This window comes from Leptodactylus fuscus, chromosome 11, assembly GCF_031893055.1.
Source record: "Leptodactylus fuscus isolate aLepFus1 chromosome 11, aLepFus1.hap2, whole genome shotgun sequence".
Taxonomy (NCBI): domain Eukaryota; kingdom Metazoa; phylum Chordata; class Amphibia; order Anura; family Leptodactylidae; genus Leptodactylus; species Leptodactylus fuscus.
This window is the reverse complement of record NC_134275.1, coordinates 4,852,894-4,880,063: the sequence shown is the minus strand read 5'-3', so window position 1 is coordinate 4,880,063 and position 27,170 is coordinate 4,852,894. Positions and strand designations below refer to the sequence as shown.

Below are 27,170 nucleotides of genomic sequence, written 5' to 3'. Positions count from 1 at the left end.
TGAAATTTTTGTTTTCTATATTTGGACCTCCAGTTGTCCTACTCCATGGTGGATTTCCCTGTATTAGCTTATGTATAGTTGTAGGACCGCCCACTGGACTCCTAAGCCTAAAAAGTGCAGATGTTTCAATTAATTGATGCAGAATCTTTCCACAAAAAGTATATATCCGTCTGCTCAGCGCGTTCTGCTCTATAAGATGTTGCTAGCAAGTCACTTGCCCCGTTCAGGTTTCCTTTAACCTATTCATCACCTATCTTTATAACCTAACTTTGTACAAAAATTGTTAGGGGACGGCCGAGTATGCATGCCGAGGGGTGGGGGGCGAGGACTGACATCCGAGTGGCTTCTGTCCCTCATTGACTTCAATGGTGAGTTCCAAGGACCTGCTCTATGATCATTGTAGGAGCCTTGGCCAGTTGTGTGCACGTGGCCTTACCCATTGCAGCCTAGCACAGCGTTCGTGATTCAAGAGCTGATCTGTAACCTGTTTTGCTGTTCACTTGGTGCAGCGGTATATACCTGATGTATAGGGGGCCCATACTATGTGCAGATTGTCCCGTGTACAATACAATGTTTGTTCTCGGTATCCCGGCAGACTTCACCATGTTACATTTTTTTTAAGCCTCTCCCTTTTCTTGCTGTAATTTTGCCAAAAAGACCCAACTTCCGTTGTAGGAGCTGAGTCACCCTGCATTGAAGTCCTAGCCTGTATATTAGCTGGAATTAACTCTTAGCGCTATCACAAGCCTGGGCATTGTTAATAACCCATTACTAGGCAACAAAGCGGCTACCTGGTGAATAATTACATGTGTATTGCATGTTTGGGCAGCGTGTCTGGTCTCATAGACCTGGATTCTTCATAGTATTTAACTAGGCAAGCATAAGCTTTGAGGTTTGGCAGCTTTGCACGTGGATTGCATTCATATGTTTTACTGATCCTGGGTTGCAAATTATATTAATCTGTAGTTGCCGGATATCACTTAAAGGGGTTGTCTGGGTTTGTGAGAGTAGGAAATAGTCATTGAAAAGAAAAAAAAAAACAACTTGCACTTAAATGCAATGGTCGCTGGTGGTATTGATCAGTCCTGCAGCAATAATGGCACATACATGATTCATGTCACTGTCAGCTGTCACACGCCTTACATACAGCTCATGTCTTGGGGGTGTCTGTCCAGGGGCTTATTGACTGATTCCAAAAAATAGAATAAAGTGCAGTTTTTACATATAAAATGGCTGTATCAGCGGACCAGTTGCATGCATGGCCGCTGCTAAAGAGTGTGCCGGGTCCATAGCAGCAGAAATCTCCTTTGTGGCCACAAAATAAGGAAAAGAAATCTCAGATTAAACTTTAGGAGATTTCTCTGAATACTATACATTGCTTTGAAGCAAGGACCTGAATGTAAATTTTTATTTTATTTTTTTTTCCCCTTCTAGAGTTGACTTCAATGTGCCGATGAAAAATAACCAGATTACTAACAACCAAAGGTAAGCCGATGCTACAATGACTCCTTGTCGTCAGATCTCCTTTCAGCACCTCCAAGGTGCTCTCTAGGGGAAATGGAAACTTTAGAACATACAAGTCATTGTCTCGACAGATTTGGCTTCTCGGTGACCGTTCGTTCAAGAACGCCTTGTTTTAGCCTGGTGCTGGCCCTTCCATTGGGGTTATAAGTTTCCATGGTGGTATCAGACGTCTACAACAATGGATCCCTTCACTTTAATGGATCAGATGGAGTTCATAGGCGCCAACTTTGGACTCGACTAGACCTGCTTTGTCAATGTTTGATTTGTGGTGGACAGATAGTCAATTACTAGTCTGTGCGGTGCAGAAAGACCAAAAGCAGGTCAAAATCGGACCGAAGTTGAATCCTTTGCCTTGTTATAATGAAGGGATCTGGTTTGGTATACATTCCAGTTTGTCAGCGTTACAGCCAGACAATCCACCATCCGATCCAGTAGTGCCCAGTCAGCATATATATACTTGCCATAATGGACCTTGGCCGTGTTCCTTGGCACAGCGGACATTGGCGCACAGTTGTTAGCCGTGTTCCCTGCCGTTGCATATTCCGTCTACCGAACTGAAAGGCTGGGATTATGTATTTAAGCACAATTGTAGTAACTGATTTTGGACACTTTCCTGGTTTGCTAAACTGCTGATGTGTCTGGTTTGCTTTCCATCTATCACTGATCTCCAGGATTAAGGCTGCGCTCCCCAGTATCCAGCACTGCTTAGACCATGGTGCTAAATCAGTTGTTCTGATGAGCCACCTTGGCAGACCAGATGGCGTTCCCATGCCCGAAAAGTATTCCCTGGCACCCGTCGCTGTGGAACTGAAGTGTCTTTTGAAAAGGTAATGCCTTATTTAATCTTAAAAAAAGAAATGTATTTGCCACCCGGTGGTCCAGTAACACTGCTTTAATATAGATTGTACACTCAGTCCATCACTACTTGTAGATGGGGAAACCTGGACGCTCAGGGTAAGTTCACACGGGGTTTCACGGTCAGGATTTTGAGGCCGTATCCGCCTCAAAATCCTGACCAAAAAGACGGCTCCCATTGAAATGAATGGGAGCCGGTCAGTTCTCTTTTCCAGGAGGTCAGATACTCCTTCTTTCAGGTGCATTCACCTCGCGACATCCGCCTGAAGACTCTCCCGACTAGGCCCATTCATTTGGGCCTAATCCAGAGCAGAGTGCGCGACTGTATGGCGGTGCACTGCACCGGCATCCAGTCGCAGCTACACGTTTTTTGGACCGGAACCTGAGGTTCCGGTCCAAAAAACCCTGTGTGCACGTACCCTAACAGTCTCTCCTAGGAGTCCCATCAGGACTTGCTTTAACTTTCACTCTGCAGTCCTGTCCCAATGATATAAACCTATATCTCAGAGCTCAGCTTCTCCCCCTCTACCGTATCCTGCTTTCTGAGAACCTCTCCTTTCCTACACTCATTGTACAGGGATGTAATGTTCCTGAAAGACTGTGTGGGACCAGAAGTCGAGGCGGCCTGTGCCAATCCAGCCCCCGGGACCGTTATTCTTCTGGAAAACTTGAGATTCCATGTGGAGGAAGAAGGAAAGGGCAAAGACTCTGCTGGGAACAAGGTGAGACTATGCACTGACTGTTTCCAGCCAAATCCATCCCCTCTCCCACTGACAAATATTCTGCGTTACGAAAATATCTCAATTTTAAGAAGCAGTTTGTGTTGCGTGTTTGCATTTAGAATAGCTGCAGCATCTCTGTCCTCTTTATCCTAAATGTAGGGCCCAGCTAGTACCCAGATTATTAAACCTGATCCAGTCTCTTAGGTTTATGACCTCCTGACATTTTACTGAAGGTCAAGCGAAGCGTCTGAGATGGTTTCTATATTTATCATGGCTGACCTGGTTTCACACTCTGTCCTTGAGTGGTTCCCCTACTGTACGGCGGCGGCGGCATGAATGCTGACCTAGACTCTGCGACCTTTATGGCTGAAACGGGAGAACTAGTATGTGAACTTTCAGAGTTCACTTGTGCAGGATATGTATAGACCAGCAGTCCCTTCATCCCTGATCAGAGCTTTACAGGCTAATATTCGGGTGCGAATATCAGCATGGCCTTACTGCTTTGTGACAGTCTCCTAAAATGCTTGAAAATTATGGACATTAAAACCCTGCACATGCCTATTCTTCATCCACTGATTTCAGCTTTGACGACCTTTCCCATCTTCAGGCACATGGGGTTTTATATCCCCTTAGAAGCCGATTGAACACTGAATTCGATGCCCTGTCGGCTTTCCCGTTATGTGCCCCGGGGCTGGAGATATCAGTGCCGTTATAATGCTAATAATTTCAGCCCACTGTCAGAAGGGCGTTCCTGATGGTCTACCTGGGATGTGAAGAACTGACTCAACCCTTCCATAGCCCTGTCCCGTCCCGTCCCGTTCCTTACTGCCCAGCGATGACGCTAAGCTGTGAAGACTATGGATGAGCACAGTTGGGGGACGTTCCTCATAGCTCAGACTGTCTGGTTGTTGCTGTTATAACTGCACCGATAACTCCAGCCCCGGGGCACATAACGGGAAACCCGACAATGTGCCGAATTCAGCGCACTGTCAGCTTTCTAGCGGTATATAAAAGCGCATGTGCAGGAGGGCATGAAAGGTCCTCTTTAAACTCCCCCCCAATGGATCCTATTCTAGTCATTGGGGTCCGTTTGGCTCCATATGGAGATGCTACTTTCTGTCCGTTGTTCTGGTCTTCTGATGGATTAGAGCAACTGCCAGCTTGTTACCAACTAAGTCTGTGCGTCCTGATCTGGCAGATGTTTCTTTAATGTGTGTGACCACTGATAGAGAAGTGCTTAAAGGGGTTGTCCAGCCATTTATTATAAACTGCTTTGATTGTTCTAAAACAACCAAGTCTTGCACTTGCCGCCCCTTCCCGCTGCTCCTGTACCGACTCTGTTCCTCACAGGTCTTTCTTCTTCTTCTCTGTTGGTAACATGGCCGTGCTGCAGCTCTGTTCCATTCATTTTAATGGGATGCAGGTTTGGCATTGCCGTACGACCAACGGACGTGATGTCACTTCACGAGAAATCGAAAGCGGCCGTGTTTTTTCAAATCCTGCACAATAGGTGCATAAATGGGTCTGTGTTTCTGTCTTTTACAGAACGGATTGATAAGGCAATAGCACAGCATAGATATGGACAGTTCCTCTAATTCAGAAATCCTAGGCACCTGCAGAAACCATTACTTTCGGCTTATAGTGAGACCATTCTATGAAATCCATAGCCTATAATGTAACTTCCATCCTCTTGCTTTCAGACCAAGGCAGATCCTGCAAAAGTGGAAGCTTTCCGGGCATCCCTGTCCAAGCTTGGTGACGTCTACGTCAATGATGCTTTTGGGACTGCACACAGAGCTCACAGGTAACTCAGCAACCTCCTTCAGGTAGATGATGAATGATTCTGGTGTCGTAGTGTCTTGAGCTGCAGGGAACGAACCTTAGTATAAATTGGTTCCTTCCTTTGTGTCTCCTACAATCTCCTGAGTACTGCGACACTAGCTGGGAGCCGGCAGGGAATAGATACAGGTGCATCAAAACAAGTGCCATGTGTATGTGAACTTCCTCGATCTCTGGGAATTCGAGGTCCGCGATGCTCTTTTATTGATGATTTAATGCAAGTCGCATTTCATATTATAAATCTGGAGATCACAATCTCCTGTGACGTCTCCAGAAGAGCAATGCAATTGGGGAATCTTCTGTCTTGGCTTTTTGTCAATTTCTTATGGGTATTTGCTTGCAGGTGTGTTCATGTTGTTGTTGGCTTTTTTTTGCTAGTATTGGCAGAAATACACTTTAGTTCTTATGCATTCTTAAGTGAAGCTGGGGATCTTCTCCTCTGTTTTACTTATTTATTGAAAGGTTAGAGGTCAAACTCTTGATTCACCAAGTTCGGGGGGGGGGGGGGGGAGGATGAGGCTCTGGGAAAGAGAGCCCAATACTCTAATAGACTACCAAACTTGCATTTATTGATACCCCCATTAAAGGTATACATATATCAGTAGCCTGAACCGATATCCGTTGAATTGTATACAGTGATTAACACTTAATCTTTCTGCCGGACAACTACTGGGCCGTTGTAGACAGCAGTTCTGCCCCCTGCAGATATCTGCGCCCCCATAGCAGCCTGATGATGGTTCTTCTCCTCTTCTAGCTCCATGGTCGGGGTTGATCTGCCCCAGAGAGCTGCTGGATTCCTCATGAAGAAAGAGCTTGACTATTTTGCCAAGGCTTTGGAGAAACCAGAGAGACCATTCCTTGCCATCCTTGGAGGGTAAGTGAGACTTAAGTTGTGTCCCATGGTCTTGTCACCTTTCAAGCCTTTTTTTCTTTTCTGCCTGGGAGTGTTCATAGTTTATGGCCGCCTCAGGTTCCGGTCCAAATACGGGTAGCAACAACTGGATGTCACACAAGTCACGCACTCTGCTCCGGATTAGGCCCAAATGAATGGGCCTAGTCGGAAGGAGGGAGTGTCTTCAGGTGGATTTGCAAGGCAGCTCCGCCTGAATGAGCATGTCCGTTCTTTTTCCCTGGAGCTAGAACAAACGGCTCCCGGATAAAAGAACTGACCGGCTCCTATTGATTTCAATGGGAGCCGTCTTTTTGGTCAGCCAAAGTGGTAGGGTGTCTATATGTACCAAAGCTGTTCTTAAAGGGGGTCGGGTGCTGCCAGAATCTCTCTTAAAGCACTTGTACGTATTGTATGGGTGATATAGTAACTATACCATTTTATGTCAAAGTGCAAGCTTGTGAAAATCAACTTTTCCGTGTGCCGATGAGCCGTCTGGTGCCTCTGGGATGTGCCTGCGCCTGCCAGAGCTCCCGTCTTAGCCTGTGGTTGCTATCTAGTGCCATCCTGTAACATAAAGATGGACGCCTGTAGATATCCAGTTGCCAATAGCAAAAACCATGTGGCCATCCCTGTGTGCACTAAGCAGTTTCTAGGCACACAGATCCCTTGTAGTGATAGTACTGAGGCCTTCAACTGCAAGGAAGCCAATTATCACAAAGCGTTCAATGATGTTCACGCTCCGGCTGCTTCTATTGTGCAAAACCAATGATGTGTTCCCATGAGGTTTTACAGACTTTGACCTGTTGCCTCAGCTCTCTGCTCCATATTCCAGACGAGTGGCAGAATGCTGAGTAAGCAGCGAGATGGCGGCATGTTCATTGTGTAGTTGTGCGGGCTGTTATTCCTCTAGTGTCTGTGCACACTTGGACTCATCGGGCAGCAATTTCCTTCCAGTCTAACTATTTATGTCTGACTACTAAATGTCCATGGGGTTATAGAGGTTCATAAAACTAAAATCGAGCAAGAAGAAAATGCTAGAAAAATAAATGTACATTACACTTGCCTCCCCTTCGTTCCACGCTGGCTGGCTGTCACTGCTGTTTATGCTCTTACACCATGTTGACAGGGCTGCTGCGGTATAACCCGGCTTATTGGTTGCAGCAGTCCTGTCGCCCCGTTCACCGCCCTCAGCAGAATATAGCCAATATCACTGCTCTGTATACAGACCGCACCATGACTGGCCCAGCACAGGAGCGGACGGGAGGATGCAGGAAAGGGTAAATGCATTTTTATTTTGCATTTAATCTGTCCAACACGAGCCCCTGCCATTTCTATTGCCGCATCTATGAACCTACCGGTAAAACATTCAGCTGTAAGTCGTCATACAGGCTCGTGAATGGCAGCATATAATCCTACTCAATCTGTTGGCTAAGTGAAGTTTATTGCTCAGGTTGGATAATCTCCATTGTACAGGTCAGATTTAGGGCAGCGGGAGCGTTGTACACATAAAGCGGCTGACGTTCATCTAGAGATTTATTTCGGAGCTATATACAGAGTTCCCTCTTTCGTTCCAGAGCCAAGGTCAAGGACAAGATCCAGCTCATTGATAACATGTTGGATAAAGTGAACGAAATGATTATCGGAGGAGGGATGTCCTTCACCTTCTTGAAAGTATTAAACAACATGGAGGTAATTTTTAATTATTTTATTTTTTAATCTGGCATTGCCCTATTAAAGTTAAACTTTCTTTCCGGCTATTAAACTGCTAAAACTCCTCACTTCCCCTGTGTACAGGACTTTTTCCCTCCACTGGTTTCAGTTTTAAAAAAAGACCCCAGCGGACCCATTATAGTCAGTGGGGTGTCCCGGGCTCAGTGTGTGACGGTCTGATGGGGTAGTGTGAACCTAGTCCGCCAGAATTTCAGTACACATTACACTCTGCTATGTAAAGTTAGGGTGCTATTGACGCTGTACGGCCGCCTTAGCACTTTAACTCTCTTTCCATTGCAGAGGAATAAAATAAAAAATCTTGCTATCCATCTTTTTGTTGGGCTGGGGATCCAGCAGAAAGTCTCAGCCCAAATCCTTGGTGTTTATTGATCTTATCCCTCAACATGAGTAAGTTGCCATTTGGTGGCCAAGTAGTGATGCTCTGTTTGGGAAACTGTAGAACTTTCAATGATCTATTCCTCTGTTTTATGGATTTCTGCTTACTATACATGGTCTTCTGATTGCCGCACAGTCGTCTCACATGAGTTGTGCACCTTTGTGTTCGTCATGTGATACGTGGACCATGGTCATGTGAGCACAACAATACGTTGTAGTTCATTGTATAGACATAGAGCAGGTTGGACGCGTATAATTAGCATAACATGATTGGTGGCAAGGTGGTAAAATAGTTCTGGCACGTGGCTATCTGATAAGAAACTGGAGAGGAGTCTCATCCCATTAAGGTTGAGGGGGAATGTGAGCTCTCTACACAAAGAGGAGTGTAAAATACAGGCATGGCACCACATGGCCCTGGAATCCAAAATGGAGGACATCCCCCACAGTCACTTGACCATGGACTCTGCAAATAAGCAGAATGAATGATGGCAAGCAGAAATTTAGAAGAGAAACTATACTGGAAAATTGCATATCTTTAATGGACTGAAACTGGACAACCCCTTTAAGGGTGGAAATATTTTGTTGTCACGAACTGATGTAGAGATTATTTTATCCATGTACAAGTGCACTGGGGACAGGCTCGATTTAGGAGGTTTGCTTACCAACGTCTATGATGCAGGCAGAGACTGACAATGTCATTCACAGCTTCAGAGGCAGCACCGGGCTGCAATCCCAAAAAACACCTGGCGCACTTGTGGTTATCTGTAGGTAAATTGGTCCCGGCCCCTGGAGCATTTGCAGGTTAAGTTGCATATTCCTATAAGGATGCATTACTCTGCATTACTTTTCCTCCTATTGTATTGCTCCTAGTACTCAGCAGATTTGTCCGCCATTCCTTGCACGATTCTTCTGTCCTTAATCTATAGTATGACTTGTAATCTCTTGATCAGATCGGCACCTCTCTGTATGATGACGAGGGTGCGAAAATCGTAAAGGACTTAATGGCTAAGGCTGAGAAGAATGGTGTGAAGATCACCCTGCCCGTGGACTTCACCACCGCTGACAAGTTTGATGAGAATGCGAATACTGGCCAAGCCAGCGTCTCCACCGGAATCCCAGCAGGATGGATGGTGAGTATGAGCGATAATGCTAAAAATATAAAGGGGAGCACTGAGCATATATATGGGATGTTATGTACAGGGGTTGGGCAACCTGGACGCAGGAGCATCCATGCATTAATGGCGTGTGCTCAATACAGGAACACTTCACTTGCCTAAAAACCCATAGGGGTGCATCAATGTACCTCCAAGGTTCTGGAAGTAATGGCCTCATAAGAGATCACGTCCCTATTATGGCATAATATGCTATTTATGTAGATGCTGTACTTTGTATTGCAATTCACCCCTTTCACTTGAATGGGGCTGAGCGGCGATCAGGCCATGTGACCCACTGATATCTGCCATTATATTGTACTAGTCTTTGCACTTTGTGGTTATAATGCAGTAAAGAAAAACCGGAACACCTGCTATAAGTGGACTTGTCTGTTTACAGGGTCTTGACTGTGGGCCAGAAAGCATGAAGCTGTTTGAGGAAGCTGTGGGAAGAGCCAAGCAGATTGTATGGAACGGTCCGGTCGGAGTATTCGAGTGGGACAAGTTTGCTAAAGGAACTAAAGCCGTCATGGACAAGGTCGTGGAGGTCACAGGAAAGGGCTGCATAACCATCATTGGTGAGTTTAGGCGTCGTGTGCTCTAGGTAATCCTTTCCAGCAATGAATGTAACTGCGTCCATTATGGTGGAGCCAAATTATTCACCGTCCAATGCCAATGGATGTAACTAGCTCATAAGAGCTGGGCCAACCATCTGCAATGAGTTTACTAGCTGATGTGGATTGGTGGAAAATTACAATGTGCAATTCCCTTTCCCTCCATTCCCTTTATAATCTGTATTATTTTTGAGCTTCTTTCATGTTGTTTCTCTGCCCATAGGCGGTGGAGACACTGCAACGTGTTGTGCAAAATGGGACACTGAAGACAAAGTGAGTCACGTCAGCACCGGAGGAGGCGCCAGCCTGGAGCTTCTGGAAGGTAATTTGGTTATAGGGTTATCTTATAACACCCCGTCCTGGCAGGGTCAATGTCATAGTCAATGTCCCTGCTCTGGTGACTTGTCCTGGCCATGTATAAGAATGGCTGCCATATAATCTCACACTTTTATTGCCTACAGATTAATATTTATCCAGGACTTATTGTGTTTTCCTTGTCCCATTCCTTCTAGGTAAAGTCCTCCCTGGTGTGAATGCTCTAAGCAGTTCGTAAGCATTGAACCTCAAAGAATTAAGAACCAATCTTGAGCGAGAACGGTTGGGGGTCACGTCCTGGGGCATGAAAGCAGAAGCCACAAGCACTTTACCCTGAAATCTTCCGCTTCTCATATGGACGGTTGCCAGGCTATTTGCTTGACGACTTTGGTGCATTGCGTAATCTCACCAGTCCCCGGTTCACAGCTCGTGTGGACAGAATATGTTGCAGTTCTAGGCCCCGTGTGTGGTGTATATTGTTTTGCTACTAGATGTATATATTGCCCTGTAGATGTCTGTTTTGGGGTCTGTGCTATTCATCCAGTTTTAAGTGTATCCACGGTTTGTGACAAACTACATGGGCGCCCCAACAATCTGCTCAAAATAAAAAATCTCTACACCTTTTATCTTGGCTGGTCTTACTCTCCACAATGTTAGAGACTCTGTACGATGAATATAGAAACCAAGCCGGGTCACTCCATGTAGTGGCTTTCTTTTCCTGGAAACACTTGTAAAATTGCTCTGTGGTGTAGATTTTTAGGCTGAGGCCCCATGTTGTGAAAGTGTGTGTGTAATATTAATATATATATATATATATATATATATATATATATATATATATATATATTTATATATATATATTTTTTTTTGTTTTATAAAGCCAGGAATTGCTACAAAAGGAATGAGAAATGTATCGGAAGCTTGTCTTACTTCTAACTTCTGCTCAATCCACTCATGGTAAAAAAAAAAAAAAAAAAAAACGCAGCAAAAGCTGCATTTCCTCAACGTGGGGTCTCAGCCTAAAGGGGTTTTCTGGACAAAAAATATTTGACTATCTTGAAGATGTATTACTAATATCAGATCTCTGGAGGTGCAACTGATGCCACTTTCAACCATTAGAGGTTTTCTGTAGCATGGGAAGAATATGCAAATCTGTCTTCCATGATGTAATTAGGAAGTCAGTTGCTGCCTCAGTGTTGCAAACCAATAGAGGGCGCTCACTGGAATGTGCAAGCCTGTCTTCCCTGATGTAGTTAGGAAGACAGAATTTCAGTGAAATAACCCAGTAAAGGTTTGCACCCTTTAGCATCATGCTCGACCTTCCAAGAGACCTTTGTTTTGCAATGACGCTGGGATTATTACCAGGTATAGTCTCTCAACCGAGGACGACCGTTTCGATGTTATTGCATCTCATCAGCCCAGTGTAGAGGTGAGAGGCTTAGACAGGGTAAGGGGGTATTGTCACTCCTTGGGGAGAGACCACCATTCTGTAGCTCATAGTCAAAAAAGTGGGCAGGAAGCAAACAACTCGATTCAGGGCTCGTTCACATCTGCGCCTGGGTCTCCGTTCTGCAAGTTTCTGTTTCCTGCACGAAACAGGACAGGAGACGGAAAACTGCAGTCACTTTCATTTGAATGGGTTTGAAAAGTGTCTGGCCGTGAGCATCTTATGCTCTCCGCGGCGGAACCGGTTTTTTTTTTTGGTTTTTTTTATATAACCGGACACAGTTGTACATGCAGTACTCCATCCGGTTAAAAAAAAAAAAAAATTTCACTGTGGGGAGCTCAAAACTCTCACCTGTGCTCACGGCCGGACTCTGCATGACAGGTTTCCATCTTCTGCCGGTTGAAGATGGAAACCTAATACGGAGTGCTGAACGCTGGTGTGAACCCAGAGTCAGCCAGTATACAGAACAGTCATTGCAGTTTAGGACCTATCCAGCTCATATGCAGAGAATGGAGCAGGAAGCAAACAGCTCAGTTATGTGTATGAGCTGCTGTGAACAGCTGATCGGCGGGGGTGTAGGCCCACCAATCTTGTACTGATGACCTATTCTCGAGTGGGCCGTCAATCATTTTAGCATGAAGAAAAAAAAAAAAACTTTGTAGCTGTCCTGATTTGATGGGGGGGGGGGGGGGGGAGGGAATCTGTATGGTCAAGTCCAGGATCCACAGCAATATTACATGCTGTGGGTATTGCACTGACACTGACTGCACAGTATCTCTGCCTTGTAATAGTCTATGGGAACATAATCTCATCTCCTTATATAAATAACATTTTCTGGAAAAATTAAGGGGTGTCAACACTTATGACTGGCTATTTTTAGGAAAACACTTGAAATAACATAAGCTCGCAGTTCCTGGAGATGGAAATACACCTTTAGGATGGGAAACTCCATGGAAAAAAAATTGCGTTTTACAGTCAAAGTGGACGGGATACTAGTGAATCCCAAGCCCACTGTGCAGTAAAAAAAAATCATGCTGCAGACGCTGCGATTTCCAAAACTGGCACGGTTTTGGAAATCGTAGCATGTGAATGATACCTATGGAAATGCTGGGGTTTCCCTATAGGTATAATTGTAACAGAAAATCTACAGAGGAAAACTCTGCAAACTTTCTGTCTACAGTACTGCGAGAGGAACCGCGATGTGTTGCAGTTTTTGCTGCAGGATGCCATGAGGGGCTGACAGATTCCCTCTGCTACTAGACCAACATACATTTCTAAATGGCTTGGAATCATCAATGCGGGACCCCCGGTTCGTTTAGACTTCTGGTCCACGTTACCATATTAATTGTCGCTCAGTTTATACCGAATCTGGTAGCTGCAAAACTCGCCAATCTGATCCGGTACTGGGCTCACATCTCTGGTGCATTGCCAGATGAAATAGTCTTGCAAGCCCGGCTTTTTCATTCAGACCAGAGGAACAGATGTAAACTTAGCCCCTTTTAGGCTACTCTGAGTTTATGCTATGGGGGGGATACATTCTCCTATATGGGAGCGCAGTATTGCATACTACTATACTAGATATGGCACCAGCCGGCATTAGCCGATTGAGATCAAATATAATGGACAGGCCCAGCTCCATTGACCAAGTTAATTGGTTGCACATTCATGTGGTTGAGGCCACATGATGACTTTGACCATAACCAAAGATCAGTGAGCTGCAACTACTTCACTAAATGAAGTCTTCTTGCTACCCTGGGACAACTGCAAAAAGGTTTAGCCCTACTGTTTGTTTTTTTTCGGTTAAAAGATGTAATCGCAGCGCCCTCGATGCAATCATTCACTCTCATTGGCGACACCTTGAATTTTGGCACATGATGCGAGTCATGGCCAAAGCTGCTTTAGTTGGTACTTACTCCCTGATTCGCCCCTTTCTGCAAAGTCAGATTCTACAGCAATATCTGCACGTGAGCTGTGACTTTCCCCAACATAACAGAACCTGCACTACAAGGCCTCACTTGCCATAGAAGCCGGTTAGATCAAGGCCACGCATCAGTAAGAACATTCAGGTAAGTCTATGACATTTAAAAAGAAACAGAAACAATACTCAGTAATTTTTTGGAAAAGTGGACCCCAAAATATAAAGATTGGAGGCCCAGGGGAGGTGACTGTACATAATAAACGGGGTTACTCACCTCTCCTGGGCTTCGGCGTCAGTCTTCCAGCTTCTTCTGGTCGTAGAAACCACTGAGGCCTGTGATTGGGCCTCAGCAGTCACATTGGGGTCAAGACGCAAAATGACGTGGGTAACGCTGATGTCATTTTACGTCATTACACCGACGTGACCACTGAGGCCCAATCACAGGCCTGAGTGGTCTATGACATCATTCATGACCAGAAGAGGCCTGATGACTGGTGCTGGAGCCCAGAAGAGGTGAGTAACACTGTTTAGGATTAATCGCCTTCCCTGGGCCTCCGATCATTCTTAGAATATAATAGCAGGGTCAGTATAGACCTGTTAGGTCCAAACAAAACTGCTGGCGAGTCTTGAGAGGTTCGTCCAACAAATACTGTGTTCCGCCTGGCGGCCTCCGCTATAAAGGTATAGAGTGTAGATATTTGGGCTGCACTCTTCAATAGTAGGCAGGGTAAGGGGTCTTGCCAGCTCAGCAGCCCATAATCCAGCCGGCCCATTAGGTATGTACCTGGTGACATTGATTGCCAGTCCGCCCCTACCCAGCCGCCATGTGTGATCTGCAACAGAATCATCACATTCAATAATTTCATCTTCTCAACTTTCTTCTGACTCTTCATGGCAATGGGACTTTTGCACACCCTCATAATTCCCCTCTACATCCCCCCCAGTGCCCCTACTCGCATGACTACCAATATCACACCCTCTGCCACTACTACGTCCACCACTGCCAACAATCATGTCTATTGCAAAAAATACATAACAAAAAGATCAGATTTAGGTCTGACAAGGTGACCTGGCCCGTGAGTATTAAACTAGAACACACTGCATGACGGTCATCTTGGATTTTTTGAGCAACAATGGCAGTTTTTCTTTGTTTTATTACTGAAAAAAAGACACCTTAACAAAATAAGATTTTGCACTGAGAGGGTAACAACATAGCGGGACGCTAGGGTCACACCTGCGCTCGGGTTTCCACCTTAAAAATGCGTTTCAGGGCTTTTCTCTCTGCATTTTTCAAGCAGAATGGGGGACAAAATCCCTGAATGGAAACCTGGCACAGGTGTGAATCGATCTTAAGGCCTCGATCATATCTGGGTTTGATATTCTGTTTGGGGGATTCCGCATGAGGCCCCCCCTCCCCGAATGGGATACCAAACGCATTTGCAAGCAGTGTGCAGTGAAAGTACACGGACCCCATAGATTGTTTCCGTACAGGTGCATACCTCCCAACGTTTGAAGAACCGAAAGAGGGACAAATTTAGCCCCGCCCACTTTTGTGTTGACTCCGCCCATTCGTTAATTTTTCATGTGCCCGCACACAGTATAATCCTCCTACAGTCACCCGTAAATTATATATCCCCCCTCTATCTCTCCCCCAGTTTCATATACACCCTTCATCTGCCCCCAGTTTCATGTCCCCCTCCATCTCTGCCCCCAGATTCATGTCCCCCTTCCATCTCTGCCCCCAGATTCATGTCCCCCCCATCTCTGCCCCCAGATTCATGTCCCTCCATCTCTGCCCCCAGATTCATGTCCCCTCCATCTCTGCCCCCAGTTTCATGTCCCCCCATCTCTGCCCCCAGATTCATGTCCCCCCATCTCTGTCCCCAGTTTCATGTCCCCTCCATCTCTGCCCCCAGATTCATGTCCCCCCATCTCTGTCCCCAGTTTCATGTCCCCTCCATCTCTGCCCCCAGATTCATGTCCCCTCCATCTCTGCCCCCAGTTTCATGTCCCCCCATCTCTGCCCCCAGATTCATGTCCCCCCATCTCTGTCCCCAGTTTCATGTCCCCTCCATCTCTGCCCCCAGATTCATGTCCCCCCATCTCTGCCCCCAAATTCATGTCCTCTCCATCTCTGCCCCCAGTGTCATGCCGTCCTCTCCATCCCTGTCCCAGTGTCATGCCGTCCTCTCCTTCATCTGCCCCCAGTTTCACAATCCACCTCCACATTACACTTACCTTCTCCTCCGCTCCCTCGACTCTCTCTGCGCGCCTCTCTATGGTATGTCCCGATTTCAACTCAGATCTGCGTCCAGAGGACGCAGATCTGAGTTGAACACATATGCGGCTGAAGCTGACACAGGTCAGCTCCTCGCTTCGCCGCTGCGCACCTCTCTCGCTCAGATCTGCTGGACGCAGATCTGAATTGAAATCGGGACATTCCTCCCTCCAACCGGGACCGTGGGACATGTCACCCAAATCATGAATGTCCCGCGGAAATCGGGACGGTTGGGAGGTATGCAGATGGAATAGGGAGGGAAACGTCGTAGCCTTTGTCTAGTGTCATTTTTGTTGTTACTGCTTGCAGATACCTGGGATTTGTTCAACCTAAATCGCTCATTGCCTTTGTGGCCAGCAGGGGGCAGTGTTGTAGTATAAACCCAGTCCAGGGAACATAAACCCTGTAATTTTGCAGCGCTCTTTTTCGCCATGCATTAGATTTTTTTTAATATATGTTTTTAAATATTTATTTAGCATGTTCTCCAAGATAACTCCCCCCAGATAGACGGTGTTATTGATACGGCGTAGATTGCGGTTATTGTGAGTAGACACATTCCAGGAGATTTCCTTCCCTCCCTCTTGTATTCGGCTGCAGAGTTTTTCTAGCTATTTTTCACCAGTAAGATGAAGAACAATACAACAGGGAAAACAACATCTAAAAATGGCAACTACCATTATACGCGTCGCTGAAGTTTTCCAATTTCATGTGTATTTCGTAGAGTTTTTAGGCTGGTTTCAGGCGCAGCATTTAGTGGAAAGACAAATTTGCAAAACAAAGTAAAAATGTCAGCAAAATCAACGACTGTTATCCAACTTAGGCTATGGCCACACAGCGATTCTGACTGCAACTTGTCACATTGTGACCCTGAAGGAGCCACCGTGACCATTGCAAGAAAGTTGAACAATGTTTGACTTTTGCAGTTGCAGTCGCACCTTTGGGGTTGCAATGCGACTCTATTCACTAGCCGTAGGGAAGGAGTTGCAGGGTGAATTGGAAAATTTTTAATCCCATTTCATTAACAATAACTTATTAGCCATAGTCATTGTACTCTTATGCAATTTTCTGACAGTTCCGTGCCCTTCTAGTATTATTTGTGATTTCTCGTGAAGTCGGCACGGTCTTCATAGCAGAATTAGTCAATTTCAACAACCGTTCAATTATTGCATTTCACATGAATGGGACTGAGCTACACACAGGCGGCCATGTGACTGATGAATGTGATGTCACATGACATGCGGTGCTGTCCCTGCAATCAGATGATGTCATTGTTATGACCTACCCTAAGGATGGGTCATCAATATTTTGGTCATGGAAAACCATGTTTAACAGAAGCCCTGGTGTTTGTATCCCCTTCTTTGGGCTCGTTCACTCAGGGCAAGAGGGGGAATCTGCCCCCTCACAATGGAGGTCTATGCAGACTGCTAGCTTCCTTCTTTCTGTGAGCGGTATGTTCCGGCTCACGGAAACAAGAAACAAGCTGCCCTTTCTTCAGGCGGATTCCGCGGCTGAGTCAGCCCCGGCGTCCGCCTCGCAACAGCACCCTCCAGACTAGGCCCATTCATTTGGGCCTACTCCGGAGCAGAAAGCCGCGACTGTCGAAAGCCGCGACAATCGTATTTTGGTCCTATTTAGAGATGAGCGAGTACTGTTGGGATCAGCCGATCCGAACAGCACGCTCGCATAGAACTGAATAGACGTAGCCGGCACGCGGGGGGTTAAGCGGCCGGCCGACGTCAAAGCGGAAGTACCAGGTGCATCCATTCATTTCTATGGAGCGTGCTGTTCGGATCGGCTGACCCCAACAGTACTCGCTCATCTCTAGTCCTATTCTGACGCGGCTTCCCGCATCAAAATCAGGACCAAAATATGCGGTCCCGTGCCCCGTGTGAACTAGCCCTTAGTGGATCCACTAAATGGTTGACCAATATAAGTTGTGACAAAGTGCAGCATGTTCTAAATGAGCGATTATCAGGAACTACCATTCCTGGCGACACAATGTACCGAAAACTGGCCCATGTAAAGATACAAATGAGCAGCCAACAAACAGGCAAAAAGCTGTTTAACAACCAAACGTATGTATGAATACAACAATTCAGGCTAGGGTCACGCTTGCGCCGGGCTCTCAATCATTCAGGTCTGACGGGGGACCCGAACAACGGAGAACCGTTCCACTATAACAGTGGTTGCCTGTGGACACTCTCGAACCCCATAGACTATAATGGGGGTTTTGCCATTTTTATACTGAAACTAAAATGCGTCATCGTGTGACATCTGTGTTCTGTATATTATTTATCCAATAAACCAATCTAGTTATTCTGACTGGTTCAGCGCTTCTTATGGATGACCTTTATGGTCGCAAGTTAAGAGCGCTGACCTTGGTATAACAATTATTTTGATTACTCCAGAGAGCCTCGCATACATCATACACGTCATCCTACGCCATAACATGTGACATGGCGCTACCCCTTCAACATGATGAGTCCACAGGTTTAGGGTAAAGTAGAACTCTAGCATTGTTATTCAGCATAGCCTTATCCACAACAGCTGGCGATTCAATGGGTTGCTTAGCACTGGTCTCCATAATAACGGATATCCTAATTGCTCTGGCGCCATATTTGGTAAAGTTCTGATCGGAAACCGAAAGGAAAGTTGGCCGTTCCAAAAAAATGTTGAATGGAACGAGATCAATTTAGAGCAAAATATAGGAAAGCGTGGCTTCCGGCCAACTTCCTCCGCTGTTTAAAATTCAGGGGAATTCCTCGCCTGCAAATACTTCCCAATTTTCTTCGGAGGGTAAACCAGGGAAACCAGAGAGTAATGAGCGGTAATTCCTGCTGCTGCTGAGGACATATTATTGTGCATTACTTATCCAGCGATATTTTTGTACCTGGAGCTGTAATAGAAAATATATCTTGTATAGTGCGGTATCTTGTATGGATACTATGATGTTTCTAATCTCTACTGATTTACTATGTATCTTAGGTGTATAGAGGTGACACCACATCCATTAGACATGTACGCCATATACGGTAATATGTTTTTGCCATATAATATGTTTTTGAAATGTCCCTTTAACTATTCAGGGAACCAGTGGAGGAGAAGACAGAGGATAGGAGTAGTATTAGTTGGGTTCAGAGTGGCAGTATTATCTACTAAACCCTCCAGCACTGCTCAGGGTCTGGTGCGGTGAAGAGGGGCCTGTACTATGGCAGAGGGTTGCAGTAGGTTCCCCTTGTAATAAAGTCTCCCTGAGCCCAATGGTGGTTAGGGTGCCCTTGATGAGTGCAGCAGATGGCGGAACATTTGGGTCTCCTAAACGATGATAGTAAAACCAGAATACAATGTAACTTATTCCATTTTAGGGGACAGTAGATGACACATGAACTTACCCCCTTCCCTAGATTGTCTTGTCGTCCATAGTCACGATGGTAATTCAGTCGATAGGGCCTCTGGGGTTCAGGAATACACAAAGGTCCTTTCCATTGAGGCGACCATCTGCAACAAAGACGATAAGACCAACTAAGCCTGAGAGTGATAAGCGATTCAGCAAAGGGGCACATTGAAATGTCATCTATTAGCCCCTTAAGTGGAGTAGGTCACCCAGTATATTTTGGTTTTATTATCTTATCTTATGGGATCCTAAATGTCTTCCCTGCAGCATATATATTCTTTTAAAGGGATCTATCATTAAAATGCATTTTTTTTTTCTGACTAGCACGTAGGGATAGCCTTAAGAAAGACTATTCTTCTCCTGCCTTTAGATGTCTTCTCCGCGCCACCGTTCAGTCGAAATCCCGGTTTTCTTTGGTGTGCAAATGAGTTCTTTCGCAGCACTGGAGGCGTCCCCAATGCTGTAAGAGAAACCTCCAGCGATGCCTCTATCTTCTTCTTCTTCTACACAGTAAGCTGGGGTAAGCGGCCACAAGAAAATGGCCGTGGGCATGCGCCGTCAGCTCAACGGCAGAGCCGACTGTGCGTGCCTAGAAGTTTGAAGTCAGTGCCAGAATAAGACACAGGGAGAGGCCGTTCCAGAAGAAGATGGAGGCGTCGCTGGAGAGTTCTCTTGCAGCATTGGGGACACCCCCAGTGCTGTTTGAACGCTGGGGCCCGCCCCTAGTGCTGCAAGAGGACTCATATGCATACTGAAGAAAACCTGGATTTGTACCGAACGGCGGTGTGGAGAAGACATCTAAAGGTAGGAGAACAATAGACTTTCTTAAGGCTATTCCTACGTGGTACTCAGAAAAAATAGCATTTTAATGATAGGATCCCTTTAAGCGGAATCTGCGCAGTCTTGTACGGAGACTCCAATGCCTATGTGAACCTTACCATGTATCCGTGTAGGCAATCTCTGAACTTACAGCAGCACAAAAATAGACGGAAGGCCGACAAAGAACAGAAAAGAATAATAAAATAATCTAAGAAAAGATTAAATAATAATAAGAAAAAAAGAATAAAACGCATACAACAATAACGCCAAACTGTAACGGGACAACAATCCAGCTGGCTATGGGGTGCGCTGTGTCCAGGGACAGTTTTCCAGCAGCAGATTCTGGATTAATGATTGTTCCAAGTTATAAACATGCCGGGACCTTACACGATCTATCAAACATCTGCCACGTTATTTCAGACCGGTAAGGTAACGACTTTACTTACGTCCTTTAGAAGAGGTGCGTAAAGGTGCGGCTTGTTAGTCGTCTGACAACAGAGGAGCGAGCACATGTACGACAGCAGTTCGGTCTGTTTTATAGGTCTGTACTTTTAGTAGTTTTAGAGGTTTTTTAATCCACAGCAATATTAATAAATTCACCCCAATGGATACACGAGTAAATGTTACAGAAATGTTACCGAATCTTCATTAGTTCTGTTTAGTTCCTGGATAACACTGCACGGTTACACAAGCTGGCTTCTATCCCGTAGCTGTCCCTTGCCACTTTTATGCGACGCATACATTTCCATTTGCAAAAGCTTTGTCCTAAGTAGAGGGTGAAGAATTTGGACAGGAGGGAAGTGGGCAGGATGCTCAGTGCAGGAAGTCACGGAGGAAATTGGCACTTTAACAGCGGTCGCTGCTGAGGATCTGCATTTATAGTGAAGCAACCTATGCTGAATGTCAAAAGTTACAAATATCCAAGGTTTTCTTTTGCACGGAACAGGTTTCTATAAGATAAGATAATACTGTAATAGTCCCACAGTGCGGATACTCAGCATGTTACAGCAGCCTAGTAATACAGATACAGGATAATACACAGGAATATATTACAGGACACATATACTGAGAAGAGAAGATATACTAGGAGTCCATAGCAGCTAAGGAACAGAAGAAGAAAGAAGGAAGACTTCATCGTCATAATCATTAGTTCTCTGTGTGGAGTCTTCGCTTGGTCTGATGTAGATTATACAGCCTGGTCGCGGTTGGAAGTAAGGACTTGCGATAGCTCCTTCTCACACTTGGGGTGGAGCAGACGGTCACTTACAGTGCTGCCAAGTCCCATCAAGGTCCCATACATGGGGTGGGATTTGTTCTTCCGCATGGAGGTCACCACGGACAGTGTCCTTCTGTCACCCACCACCTGTACTGGGTCCAGGGGGCCCCCCAGGACAGAGCCGACCCTCCTGATCAGCCTGTCAAGTCTATTTCTGTCCCTGGTTGATATACTGCTCCCCCAGTAGGCCACTCCGAAAAAGATGGCTGAGGCAACCACAGAGTTGAAGAAGGCCCTAAGAAGTGGCCCCTGGACCCCCGGCCCTCGGCCTCCTGAGCAGGTAGAGTCTGCTGTGGCCCTTTCTGTGCAGCGCCTCCAGGTGATCAGCCCAGTCTAGTTTATTATTGAGGATCACGCCCAGATACTTATAGGTCCTGACTATCTCAATGCATGTCCCCTGGATCTCCACCGGGGTCGGAGCACCTCTCCGTTTACGAAAGTCCACCACCATCTCCTTGGTCTTCCCGGCATTAATCCTGAGCTGGTTCTGCTGGCCCCAGTCCACACAGTCCCGGTATAAGTCTCTGTATTCCCTATCATCGCCATCAGTGATAAGGCCGACTATAGCAGAGACATCGGAGGACTTCTGTAAGTAACAGCTGGAGGAGTTGTGCCTAAAGTCAGCAGTGTACAATGTGAAGAGAAATGGGACAAGAACTGTACCTTGTGGTGCCCCCGTACTACAGATCACAGTGTCGGACACACAGTCCTGGGCTCTCACATACTGAGGGTGGTTTGTCAGGTAGTCTAGGATCCAGTTGGACAGGTGATGGTCCCTCCACCAAGGTTCAGCTTCTCCCTCAGTAGTCCTGGCTGAATGGTGTTGAACACACTGGAGAAGTCAAAGTAAATTATTCTCACAGTGTTCCCGGGTTTCTCCAGGTGAGAGAGAGCTCTATGAAGAAGGTGGATGATGGCGTCATCTACCCCAATGCCCGGCCGGTAGGCAAACTGGAGGGGGTCCAGAGCGGAGCTCACTAGGGGGCGCAGGTGTGTCAGGACCAGTCTCTCTAGGACCTTCATCAGGTGGGATGTCAGTGCTACAGGTCGGTAGTCATTGTAGCCCATCGGGTTGGGTTTCTTTGGGACACAGTCGAGGTACCACTCCCAGCTTTAGACTCATATTGTACATGTGCGTAATAACCCCACCTAGCTGGTCTCCGCACATTTTAAGAACCCTTCGCGTATACCATCGAGTCCTCCGGACTTGTCTGCTTTAATCCTCTTGATTTCCCTTACACACTTGAGACTCCTTGAGGATCAGTACCAATAGGTATCTCTCTCCGGCAGTCCATATATAACCATAAATATGGAACACCACTATGATAACATTATAGTACTTCATACTTTATAGTGGACCCCTCACAAATCTAGTATTGACGGCCTATCCTGATCCTCTCTGAGCTTTATATAATATATTTTTACCACTTGCTGACCCTCCCTCGGTTCACATACTCCTCACATGGTAAACAATCACAATTCTCATTGCAACATGCTATGTTATATATTAGCAGAGAGCTCATGACAACATGACAGAACCTTAAATAATTTAGGTTCCTACAACCTGGACTCCATTTCCTTCAGTAAACATCTTCCAGTACTTACTGCCATCATCTTTCCATACAGCGATTACACAGTTGTAAGATGCATGCAACTGATGAAAGAGTCTCTTAAAGTAACTAAACATGTCGCTGATTGATGTCATAGTTATGGACAAGGATCCTCCCCTTTGTTTAGTTTATACAAACATAGTAAAAGCTAAATACATGTGTACACAACACTAACATACCGCCTAATGCTAGCCAGATGCACGGTGAGCGCTGAAGAATTATGGGATAATTGGAGCAGTTTTGTGCAACGTCGTCCATGTACATTAATAACCATAGAACATGTTAGACCACCTGCATATAATGTGGATTTGATGGCTTTGAACCAAAGTAGAAAAGTTTATTTTTTGTAATTTTCCGTCCTTTGGAACAGGATTGCAAAACCTGACTTCTCCAAGGGCCATATATCTGACCTTACTTCTTACCGTACTTTGGGTAAGACTGATATACTGTGTTATACCTAGTATGCATGGCACAGGGGTCAAACAAATCAAAAGCGACAATGCCTGGATTATATATCACCCCCCTTTCTCCCGCAAGTCCTGTGCTCGGAATAACAAAGTATATTACATGTTCCCTGGGGTCGGACACCCGCCTCTCAGACATTGATGGCCTCTCCTAAGTATTTTCACTATTTAAGTCAAAGAAAACATTTGCAAACATTATGAACTACTTACGCTAGGGTCACACTAGCATTTGGGTTTCTGTTATTTGGGTCCACATACGGACCTGAAAGACAGAGACCATGGCCGCTTTAAAAGTAGTTACCTGTGGAAACTTGCGGACCCAAGACTATCATGCAGGACTTTTCTCTATACCCAGTTTCTGCTGACCCTTGTTCACATCTGCGTTTGGTAATCCACATGGGGACTCCCCAAACGGACTACCGAATGTATTGGCAAGCGGTGTGCAGTGAAAGCACACGGACCCCATAGACTATAATGGGGTCCGTGTGCTTGCGGCACGTTGCCCGCAAGAATCATGTGGGCAGGAAAGTAGATTGTGAAGTATTTTCCTATCTGTATTTTCCCTGCGGAGATCTCGTGGCAAGCACACGGACCCCATTATAGTCTATGTGGATCTGTGTGTTTTCACTGCACACTGCTTGCAAATACGTTCGGTAGTCCGTTCAGGGGGGTCCCCATGTGGATGTGAACGAGGCCTTAATGAGGGTCTGCGGGTTTCCTGAAGGTAACCACTTTTTAATGCATATAGGTTTCTGTTCGGGGGTCCCCTAGTGGACTCCCCAAACGCAGATTTGAACCTCAGCCAGTCTGTTCTTAGTGTATTGAGACCTAGTTATAGCAGCGGTGTCTGCACCTACGGCCATGAATCTACATGATCCAGGGTAACCTACTATGGACATATTATGGACATGGAATAGATTAAAACCCAAATGATATTGGACTTGTTAAACTTAACCTAAAGTGAGTAAAGCATATATAGTATATACACAGTATATAGTATATACACAGCGTAAAGTAGTAAAGACTGGTTTATAGGTCTCTGTTGTAAAGGCCTCGGGAGGTAAAGTCATAGAATAGCGATGTTTATGAGCCTTGTTATACCTGCAGATCCAGTGACCTGAAGCTGCTACAGTTAAAATCTCTGCGTTTTCTGCATTGTATATGTTATGCTCCATGTATGATATTTTGGTATTATATGATTTGGTTCACACTAGTGTTTTCTCCAAAGTTTTCCCCCAATTCTTCCTCCGTGTATATGCGACAAGTAACTCCACTGAGCCGGGTAAAGTCCTGGGAATCAATATCTTATGGCACGACTGAATATGGCATGGAGTTGATAACGCCGAGGTACCAACTAGAGGTAGGTCAGTAATACAAAGGTCATTTTGGTTGCTTATTTTCGGTGCGACAGAATTCCCCTCATTCAATTGAATAAGATTCAGAATGATGGGAACAAAGTGCTGGAACCGCATTGGACCAGGGGTGTAATTATTGAGTCCGGGGCATAGTAAAGTATCAGTGTCCATTGTCTCATTCATGTGACATCACTGTGCGCATTATCCTTGTGTAATTAGTAACATCCCATCATTGCGATCCTTTTGCCTGTATCTGTGACATCACTATGTTAATTATCCATATTCTATTAAGGCTGGATTCACACCAGTAGTCGAACCTTGCTCGGGGGTTTCTGTCCCCAAATCTGCTTGAAAAATGCGGAAAAAAGTCTTATTTCTCCGTATTTTTTGGCAGTAACCAGGCAGACCCCTTTATAGTCTACGGGGAGCGCGGTAACTGCTTATGGAATGGATTAGGTTTCTGTTTTTTAGATCCCCGAGACCCCTTTACTGGATATGTACATGTATATATGATACTGGTATCCAGTGACTCCCTCCAAATACGGCCTTGTGAAAGGACTCTAAGGGCTAGTTCACATGGGGCAAAGTGGTCAAGATTTTGATGCGGAATCCACGTCACAATCCTGCTCAGAAAATCGCCTCCCATTTAAATCAATGGGAGCCGGTCATTTCCTTTTTCCGTGAGAGGTTTGTTCCTGCTCGCGGAAAAAAGAAGCAAGCTGCCCTTTCTTCAGGCGGATTCCGCGGATGTTCAGCTCACGACACCACCCGTCGGACTAGGCCCATATGCCATGACGGGATGATAGTGCACTGCGGCAGCCGCGACGGAATGTATACACGTGGAACTCTGTGTGAACTAGCCCTAACAATGATTGCTGTTGCCCACAAGTGGCTGCTTTTCCATTATGGACATGCAGATTACTCAGTGGTTAGTATTGTTGCCTTGCAGCACTGGGGTCCCAGGTTGCACCCAAGACTATAATGCAGGACTTTTCTCTATACCCAGTTTCTGCTGACCCTTGGTTCACATGGGGACTCCCCATACGGACTACCGAATGTATTTGCAAGTGGTGTGCAGTGAAAGCACACGGACCTCATAGACTATAATGGGGTCCTTGTGTTTGAGCACGCTGCCTGTAAGAATCATACGGGCAGGAAAGTAGATTGTGAAGTATTTTCCTATCCGTATTTTCCCTTAGGAGATCTGGCGGCAAGCACACGGACCCATTATAGTCTAGGGGTTCCGTGTGCTTTCACTGCATACCACTTGCATATGCGTTCGGTAGTCCGCTGGGGGGGGGGATTACCGACACAAAAGTGAACGAGGCGTTAGACCCGGTTCACATCTGCATTTGAGTCATTCCGCTCCCCTCTCCACATTTTTTGTGCGGAAATTGAGTGGAAACCACACGGACCCCATTACAGTCTATGGGGTCCGCTAATGTAACCACTTTTTTATGCAGACTAGGTTTCCGTTCCGAGGGTCCCCAAGTGGACTCCTCGAACACAGATGTGAAGCGCGGCCTTAGGAGTACACAACATGGTGAGTATACCGCTTTTTGGGCTAGTATGGCTTTACAACACTTTACAACCCCAGTCCATAAGAACCGGTATTTGGTTTAACGTCCCAAATTGTCCTGACGGGGTCCCTTAAATGTGCTTTTTGTTCCTTTGAAACCTTAGAAGATACAAGGAAGGAAGAGATTCGGTAGTTTTGATGTGAAGAAGGAGCTTCATTTTTCTGCCATGTGTGAACACAACCTAAGTCACACCTTACAGATTGACAAAGAAGTCTTACTATATATATTTATTATGCTTACTTATATAGCGCCATCATATTCCGCAGCGCTTTACAGACAGTCACTGTCCCATATAGGGCTCACAATCTACATTCCCTATCAGTAGGTCTTTGGTGTGTGGGAGGAAACCCATGCAAACACGGGGAGAACATACAGACTCCTTGCAGATGTTGTCCTTGGCAGGATTTGAACCCAGGACTCCAGTGCTGCAGTACTAACCACTGAGCCAGTGTGCTGCCTATACTCCAATAATAAGTATGTATGTATGTATGTATGTATGTATGTATTATATATGTATCTACGAGCTGGTGCAGCAGATTAGTGGCGCAGTTGCCCATAGCATCCACAATTCTTTTTAGAAAGGACGGAAAGTAAAGCCGTGATTGGTCGCTATGGGCACCTGTTGTCCTAGTGGTGTCAGCCTCTGTGTATACACCTTCCCCCCCACTCCCTGTATACATATATACACACGATTTGCACCTCGCGCTGTTCTCGCATTTCATCCGGCGCCGTAAGGGTTACTAAACCTTGCCCTGAATAAACCTCGGGAGTACAATAGATGTCTGTGTGACCGTGACTGACAGCGGCCTCAGCCAATAGGAGAGCGGGCGCGGGGACCACCGTCCAATGAGAGCTCGGGGGCGGGGCCAGGACGGAGCTGAGCGCTTTCCCGGCCGCTGAGTCGCGTAGAGTGATCTGGGGCTGAGCTGAGGAGTCGGGAGTGCGGCAGCGGCGGCGGCGGCTACACCGGGACAGCGGGGGACCAGGCGGCCATATGGTCAGTAACCGCAC

At 46.0% G+C, this 27,170-nt stretch overlaps 1 protein-coding gene across 1 annotated transcript; it reads left to right on the top strand.

Moving 5' to 3' along the window:
- The first annotated feature begins 1,437 nt into the window (after window positions 1-1,437).
- On the top strand, window positions 1,438-10,642 carry LOC142184820 (phosphoglycerate kinase). The gene is made up of 10 exons (XM_075259914.1): window positions 1,438-1,485; window positions 2,196-2,351; window positions 2,957-3,101; window positions 4,802-4,905; window positions 5,695-5,814; window positions 7,407-7,521; window positions 8,889-9,068; window positions 9,490-9,667; window positions 9,927-10,025; window positions 10,216-10,642. The coding sequence occupies exons 1-10, from the start codon at window positions 1,454-1,456 to the stop codon at window positions 10,254-10,256; spliced, it is 1,170 nt and encodes a 389-aa protein (XP_075116015.1). The 5' UTR covers window positions 1,438-1,453; the 3' UTR covers window positions 10,257-10,642.
- Window positions 10,643-27,170: the final 16,528 nt, after the last annotated feature.

Excerpts from the sequence above, each read along its gene's own strand:
- LOC142184820 (XM_075259914.1), top strand. The coding sequence starts at position 1,454 with ATGAAAAATAACCAGATTACTAACAACCAAAG. Across the intron at positions 5,815-7,406 it reads TTCCTTGCCATCCTTGGAGG|AGCCAAGGTCAAGGACAAGA; the intron begins GTAAGTGAGACT and ends CTTTCGTTCCAG. Across the intron at positions 9,069-9,489 it reads GAATCCCAGCAGGATGGATG|GGTCTTGACTGTGGGCCAGA; the intron begins GTGAGTATGAGC and ends GTCTGTTTACAG.